Here is an 8,544-nt window from a genome sequence, read left to right as displayed (position 1 = left end):
CAGCTTAATCATATGTTTGCTTTGACAAAGTAAATAGAGGCAGTGTTATTTGTAATGCTAGCTACAGTTTTGCTTTTCTTTCTGGATTCTAATTAAATTTTAACCCTTTTACTTTTGAAAATGCACTTCTGGTGTAACATTGTAGGAATAAGCATTAGACTGCTAACCACAAGATTGGTGGTTCAAACCCACCAGCTGCATCTATAGGGCTCTATAAGTTGGAACTAACTTGATGGCACTTGACAACAACAACTTTTGAAAACAGTATTTCTTTTTCTTGTCACAGGTGGTTATGGACATGGGTTAAATGCCATGGTGGTGATTCTAATTCACAGAGACCCCATGTTACAGAGTAGATTTTTTTTTCCTTCTCTAATCCTTATGGAAGCAGATCACCAGGTCGTTATCCTGCAGTCACTGGATGGGTTTGAACGGCCAACCTTTAGATTGTCAGCTGCGAAATCTTTGAGGGGACACAGACCCCAAATACAAATCTATTCTATAGAAGCCTTTTTAAATCTTAAATGAGACAAAGACAAGCATCCCAGAATGAGGAAAACCATGAACATGAGGCTGAAATGGAGTCCCCTGATTCATGACATGGGGCTGATTATATATAATCGAAGACCATGATTGATGGCAAGTCAATTCATCACTACTTCAGGTTAATTTAGAGAAGCGGGTAAAGGACCATGATTGTAATATGTATAGCACTTAAGATTTAAAAGGACTACTGGCATGGCACTGTAGGATAAGTACTGGACTGCCAACCATGAGGTCAGTGGTTCAAACCCACTAGCTACTTTTCAGAAACCCTGTACAGGGTTGCTCTGAGTCAGAATCTACTCGAAGACACTTAAAAACAACAGCAGACTTTAAACACTTACAGGATTAGTTGTGGCTTTGGCTACCTAACTATGTGTATGACTCATGACAATGTGGCCATGAGTCATAGCTACCAGTACCCTAACTTTTAGATAACATGCAACTATTTTCAATAAATCATAGAGACACACCTAGGCAAGCTCCCTGGTTCTCTGTGCAAGCTTAAGGGCAAAATTTCCCCTACTTGTGCTCTACCTGCAGGAGAAAAAAGAGGCTTTCTGCTCCAAAAAAGATTTACAGTCTCAGAAAACCTATACAGGGTCACTATGAGTCAGAATTTACTCAATGGCAGTGGGTGGGTGGCTTCCACCAGGAGATGTAATAGACTTTTAAGCACATTCTTCCTGAGGGCAAAACTACCCCTCCTCCCTGACTTGTCTAACAGCCCCATTTCTGGCTTAATGATCAGAAAAAAACTTTGTCAAGGCTCAAAATGGAGTTAGGGCTTCCACTGCAAGCCATAGCTATGACAAACTCCTAATGGAGTGTTGTAGGATAAGTACTGGACTTCTAGCCAAAAGTCAGCAATTCAAACCTACCAACAGCTCTTTGGAAACCTTACATAGGGTTGCTATGATTTGAAACCGACTCAATGACACTTAACAAGAACAACATGAAAAACTAAGTGATTTAGAATTTAAGCTATAATATAGCACTTAACCAATGCACTATCTTGTCTCTTTATCATTAATATTGAGGTTTCTCTATCGCCATTTATCAATCACTTTTAGACCTTTTTAACATCTCTTTAAATGTCTTCTTAAAACATCATCATAATTAACAAATTAAATGATATTATCATAGGGAGTAATGGGAACAGGACAAAAGGACAAAATATTCCTTGAAGTTATTCTTAATATGACAGTAGAAGCATGTGCAATCCATGTAATTTTTTTAGAATAATATCTCATGTATAAATGTTTGATCTGGTTGATAAACTATTTCTGTGGTTATATAGAGCTGAATCTTTAATTCTACATTAAAATTAACAATTCTTAGATGATCATCAATTAGACTTAAGTTAGGGACTGTCTTTTTCATCTTATTCATCTTTGTAGCCCTATCCCCTGACATAGTACTTAGTATCATTTGCCAGGAGTCAGCAAGGGGTTTTTGTGGTAGCGTAGTGGTAACAAATCTGGCTGCAAACTGCAAGGTCAACAGTTTGAAACTACCAGCCATTCCATGGGAGAAAGATGAGGCTTTCTGCTTCCATAAAGTGTTACAACCTCAGAAACCCTGTACAGGGTCGCTGTGAGTCAGAACTGACTCCATGGCACATAACCACCACCACCAATCTAAACCAGTTGTTTTTTACAAATGAAAATACCTAAGTCACTTAGTTTAGACCTTTACCATCCTAATAACTAAAATGGCAAATCTAATGGACAGGGGTGAGGAAGCTTTAGCTTTATTTAGCTCCATCTTTACTAGTTTATGCAGCCTTTGCCAAGTAATTTAACTAACTTCTCTGGGTTATGTTTCTTCATCTAAGAACTGGGTTATTTAGCTAACTGTTTCAGTTACTTAAAGGCACTAATGTACGATGACTTATAAATCTCTATAATCTTCATGACTTTAGGTAAATCTTAAGGTGTCCTTTAAACAGTAAAGTTTATCCTCACCCGGATTTTATCTAGGTCCTCATTCTTGGTTTCATCTTCAATCAATGCCTTACATTCCTGCATAAGATTTTGACTCTGCTTCCTTTTCATCTCCCAAGAAGAGGCCTATAGCAAGGTATTAGCAAAAAATATACAAGGATTAGTAACAATCGATGGTACACATAATCCCAACTTCATTCCTTTCTTGATCTACTTCTAGGAGCTGCAGACTTCTCTAGGGTATAGAGAGAAAAGTCAATTTCTTTGCCCTCAGGATCTTTGCCCTCAAGAAGTGAATAACTTAGAAAAGCACATATGAAGGTCAAATAACAATACCTAAAAATAAGAAAAGTGTCATAAGGCAAATTAAATATTGAATGAGTGGTAAAATCAAGGAGGCTCAACATTGAATTAAAGGGTCTACAGTATTTCGCAAAGTATCTGCATGAATTATTATCCAAATACTATAGAAGTAGTGTCTCATATGTCTATGACAGGGCCTCAAAAAGTCTGTAAAGAACTTCCATTATCTTTTCATTCCATTTTTCCACAAAGCTTTTGAAGCTCCTTCATGAGTGCATTGTACTTAAATTTTATGTAGATGTTGCTGGAAGGAATAAGATCTATATTTACTTCAAAATATCTACGATGGCTTCTTCTTCTTATATAGCTCCTAACCAATGGATATTAGACAGACCTAGGATTGTTTACTACATCTGCAGTCATTGTCATTTTTTTGACATTGAGAAGTAGCTCTCATATTTGAAATGTAAAGTTTATAATGTAGTGAATGGGCTTCCTTGATTGAAATGGCTACAGATGTGGACTCTTGAAGACACAGCTGCATCTTATTCATCTTTGAGTCCTCAGCACTCTACTCTGACTAATTGCTTAATGTATAATGTTGTTATGTGCCATCAAGTCAGTGCCAACCCATAGTAACCCTATATAGGGTTTCTAAGGACTGGCTATTGTATATTAGTTGAGTGATATGAATTAACAAAGGGCACTGAGATAAAATTCAAAGGAATTAGGAATTGCATATGTAGGGATCAATAAGTAGATTCATGTGTTTTCAGGAAATGGGTGATACAAGTTGTTTAGGATTTTAAAAAGTAGAACTTTCTACAAAGACAGAGTGTGAAATAATTATCTAGAAGAAAATGGTTATCTGTTTTAATAGAGAAGAACACTGGTGCATGTAACTTGAAGCATTTACTAATTCCAGAGTCATCACTATCAATTTTTGGAAAGTATGATAAGTCTTATATGGAGCAAATCTGTCTTTCTAATTCAATGCTGCTTAGCCTTATATCAAAATTAATTGCATTTCCTGTACCTCTTCTATCTCATGGTGGTAATGCCTAATGTTGTGCATATCAGAGCAAATGTTAGAAATAAATCTCAGGTAATAAAAACTGTTTCAGTTACAGTTGAAAGGCTGAGTAAATTTATTTTCAAGGACTTACAAGAATTTTTTTGTGATTTATGCACCTCACTTCTAAATTTTCTTAAGTATAGAATATCTTCTCAGATGAAGTCATCTTATCTTACATTGATATAGAAGCTGTCTCGTTTCTCTCTTTCTATTCTCTAATCAATCCTTTGTAGACAGACTTCAATCCTTGCCATCCCAACAACAAAAAATTGTTAGTGAGGTCATGTCTACATCTCTAAGTCATTAAGTGAAAAGACATTGTTTTTAGGTCTGACTTGGCTTTTCAACAGCATTTAGCCTCCCTCACCTCTTCCTATTGAATCACTCCTTTTTCACTCTTGGCTTTAATAATATCCCAAACTTCTGGGTTTTCCTCTTACGGCTCAGATCATTTTGTCACAGTTACCTGTGAACTGCTACATTCCAAAGTTGTTGTGCGTGCCATCGAGTGGTTCTGACACATGGTGACTCTGTATAGGGTTTCTGAAGAATAGCTGGTGGGTTTGAACAGCTGACCTTATGGTTCACAGTCCAGTACTGATCCTACAGTTCCATATGTGAGTCACAGCTGGCCATAGAATGCTAGAATTTCTCATGTTTTCGTCTCATCCTTTTCTTCTTACTGTTCAATATCATTCATACTTAGCATTTCTACCCATTGTTTTAGTTATCTAGTGCTGCTATAAGATAAATACCAAACAGAAATTTATTTTCTCTCAGTCAGGAGGCTACCAATTTAAATTCAAGATGCCGTTTAGCTCTGAAGGAAGGTCTTTGTCTCTTTGAGCTCTTTATCCTGGGAGAGCTCCATGTGTCTTGGCATCTCTCTTTTCTAGTCTCTGGTTCTAAATTGCATTTGTCTATTGTGGCACTGTAAGATAAGCACTTGACCAACCATAAGGTAAGTTTGAATCACAAGGTATGCAGTTTGAACTCACCAGCCACTCCTTGGAAGCCCTATACAGGATTAGTGTGACTAAGAAATGACTCACTAACACTGTCTTATTAACATTAAAAAGACAGCCTATTCCCAAATGGGATTATAACTACAAGCATAAAGCTGAGGCTTTCCAACATATATTTTGAGGATATAAAGTTCAATCTATAACATTCATTTTAGTGAAGATACCTCACAAGTTTGTCTTCATGTTAAGCCTTTCCTCTGATATTCAAACTCATATAAATTACCTCTTACTTGATAAATCCCCTTATAAATCTCACATTATTTCAGTTAAACTCATGGTCCTTCTCACAAACCCAGGCACCTTTTAGGATTCCCAATTTTAATGATCAGAATCACCACCCAACCTAGAGCAAGAACCAGAAATTCAGTAGTTATGTTTGCCATTTCCCTCCACTTTACCCTCTAAATTCAATAGATAACTAAGACCAATCAGTGCCATTTCCTTAAACAAATAACATAAAAAGCATGTCTTCATCTCCACCATTATCTCAATCCATACTTCTGTTATTTTTGAGAATACCACTCTGATAACCTTCTAACTGCTCTGCCCATAGTCACTCTGTTCTCTACTAACTTTTCTTCGATACTTGGTCAAAGTGATCTTTTCTAAAAAATCTTCTCAGGCTACCTACTGTTTGAAATGCTTTAATGGTTTTCCATTGCTTTTAGGGCAAATGCAAAGCCCCACTGCAAGGCCTGTGGAATCGGCCTGGTTCTGATCTCTGTTGTATACTCATCTCACACCCATTTGCACCTCAAGGCCTATGTCTTCTTAGAGTGCATTACTTTGCATTCAACACATTCCATTTTAGATAACGCTGTGTGCATTTATTTGAAAATACTCTTTCCTGCATCTCTATGCACTTAGATGCATATACTTAGTAAGCATATGTTGCCTTAACATATGGGAACAATCTAAACTTCTTGATAACTTGTATGTTTTTGGAGCATGTAACATTCTCACAAAATAAACTGACTAAACATACATCTTGAAACCACATGTTGTTGTAAAGTGCCATCTAGTTGATTCTGACTAACAGCAACCCTCTATAGGGTTTCCAAGGAGCAGCTGGTTGAGCTGCTGACCTTGTGGCTTGTATGCTTATCCTATAGTGCCACAACAGAGTTCTACTGCACAGCTGTTAAACTTTTCTAGAAATCAAGTTAAGAGGGGCAAGGCCAGCAGTTCGAAACTACCAGCCGCTCCGCGGGAGAAAGATGAGGCTTTTTGCTCCTGTAAAGATTTACAGCCTCGGAAACCCTTTACAGGGTCGCTATGGGTCGGAACCGACTCCACGGCACTTAACAACAACAACATGACTCTAAAGTGACAAAATAACGTTTTATATTACAAACGTGCATACTTTAAACATAATAAATGTTGAGTAAGTGTCTGGTGAATATATGAGCTTGTGCATTTGCACATGATATGACATTCAAAGTAACAGAAAAATTCAAATTCTATAGTAATTGCAGATTCAATTTGGTTTATGTAAAACTCAAGGGAAGATTTAGGACCAACATTTCAAAATTAACAGGACATGGGCTACAAATAAGATGACAAGGTGGCACAGTGGTTAAGTGCATGGTTACTAACTGAAAGGTGGGCAGTTTTAATCCATCAGTCACTGCACAGAAGGAAAATGTGGCAATCTGCTTCTTTAAAAATACAGCCTTGAGAACCCTATGGAGTAGTTCTACTGTGTTCTACAGGGTCTCTATTTGAGACTGTCATCCAGGGTCTCAAATATTTTAAGAGTATGAGCTACTCAACACATAAATGAGAAAAAGGTTGCCACAGGAAGTAATGAGGTCTCCATCTTTCAATAAGAAGTTGGATACCCTTTGCCAAGATACTACAAAACAAATGTATGAGATTTCTGTAATATGACCATTGTTTAGAATAATTTCTTGTGAAAGAATCATTCCCAAACTATCTTGTCTCCCTATGACTATATGTGTGTGTGTGTGTGTGTGTTACACAAGGCGGAAGCTCAAATAGGTATTTGCTGCCCAAATTAGTTTATTGCTTTCAACAACTATGAAAATTCATTTGAATAATTTCCATGATCGATTATAGTCACCACTTAAGAATTAATTCAATTTTTGGAAAGAAAGCAATAGGTATCATAAGTAAAATTTTATAAACAAGGATTATAAAGTAGGCAATCATTTTTGACCTTATTAAAGGTATGAACTGGTAAGTTAGTGAAATGATGTCTGTAATTACTTGACACTGGACCTGACACATGGTAAGTGCTCACTCAATTGTTGGTGGTATTGTTAAGTGCTGTTGAGTCAATTCCCATTCATAATGACCCTGTGTAGGGTTTCCAAGGAGCAGCTGGTGGATTTGAACTGCTGACCTTGTGGTTCACAGTTCAATGTTGATTCTACAGTGCCACACCAAGAGTCCAAATGTAGGTATTATTATTATTATTAAGAAAAACTGAATCTCAAGACTAATTCTCAAAATGAATTAAATAAGAGTTATATAATATCCCACTTTCCAAGACTCTGACTACAGGGATAACTGTTGTTGTTAAGAACTGTCAAGTTGGTTCTGATTCATAGTGACACTTTCTAAGGTTTCCAAGGAGCAGTTGGTGGGTTTGAACCACAAACATGGCAGTTAGCAGTCCATTGCTTATATTCCAGCACCACACCAGGCCTCCATAAGGATAACTGCTTGTCTATAATTTGACTAAGCATTTTCCCTATAAAATACTGAATGCAAATTTCTGAAGATTATAATTTAGCTTATATTAATAGTTCTCTCTAAAAACACATTTAAAATATTTTTCCAACCAGGCATTTTTCAGAGGGGCCTTCATTTGGTTTGTACTTGCCACACATTGTGCTGATATTACCAATCTGGCTTTTATTCTAATAAAGTGAACACACACAAAAAAAGGGGGGGGGAGGAATCTTACCCAGGAAGCATAGACTACAATATGTATTCTATAATTAGAGAGCTCTAAAAATATGATAAAGAAGCAAAACCTTTACAAAAAGCTATTCCTAGGAACAAATGAATTACTATACATTTTGTGAAGAAAAAGAAAAAATACACCTGGACTCTCTGAGTTGGTTTGACATTTTCTGGTGAAACTGCTGGATGTCTCCACTGTTGAGGTTTCATTTTCTTCCACCCAGTCTTCTTCATAACTTTAGTCTCTGAAATGAACTCTACATCAGAGTCTGACCCTTCTGTGCTCCTTTTCCAGCCTCTGCAGTTGACGGAAACCTCAACAGATGGAAGAGACTCATGCATCAAATCACTACTCAAAGGCTTCATTCTCTTTGTCTTGGTATTTTCCTTAAAAAAAATAATAAAAAGGTTTTGGGTTTGGTTTTTCTTTCTTTTTTTTTTTTTGGTAGTTAACTTTTTATAATTAATCTCCCTCATAAACTTATGATTTTAGGTGTTATTTCTTATTACCAATAAAAAATTTATAAATCAAAAGTTTCAAAAATAGGTATTAATGAAAGAATAGTACTTCACCAACTCAAGAACTTGATTCAAGAGTAAGTGTAGACAAGAATGTCCAAACTTGTAGACAGTACCCATTTGACCTAGCTTCAATGGCTTGATGATCAGAACTCGACTAGAGGAAGATAAAGAAATTTAATTAAGGAAATAAGTATAAATT

At 36.4% G+C, this 8,544-nt stretch overlaps 1 protein-coding gene across 1 annotated transcript in view; it reads right to left on the bottom strand.

Annotated features, from left to right (window-relative positions):
• MORC1 (MORC family CW-type zinc finger 1) overlaps positions 1–8,544 on the bottom strand; it is a 292,206-nt gene that overhangs the window by 67,946 nt on the left and 215,716 nt on the right. The window contains exons 18-20 of the mRNA XM_006873316.1: positions 7,965–8,210; positions 7,700–7,777; positions 2,511–2,615 (exon numbers count right to left, since the gene is read on the bottom strand). Of these exons, the coding sequence (XP_006873378.1) occupies positions 2,511–2,615; positions 7,700–7,777; positions 7,965–8,210 (429 nt within the window). The remainder of the gene's footprint in view (positions 1–2,510; positions 2,616–7,699; positions 7,778–7,964; positions 8,211–8,544) is intronic.

This window comes from Chrysochloris asiatica, unplaced genomic scaffold (genome assembly GCF_000296735.1).
Source record: "Chrysochloris asiatica unplaced genomic scaffold, ChrAsi1.0 scaffold00236, whole genome shotgun sequence".
Classification (NCBI taxonomy): domain Eukaryota; kingdom Metazoa; phylum Chordata; class Mammalia; order Afrosoricida; family Chrysochloridae; genus Chrysochloris; species Chrysochloris asiatica.
The sequence above is the reverse complement of the archived record's forward strand: the minus strand, read 5'-3'. Positions and strand labels throughout refer to the sequence as shown.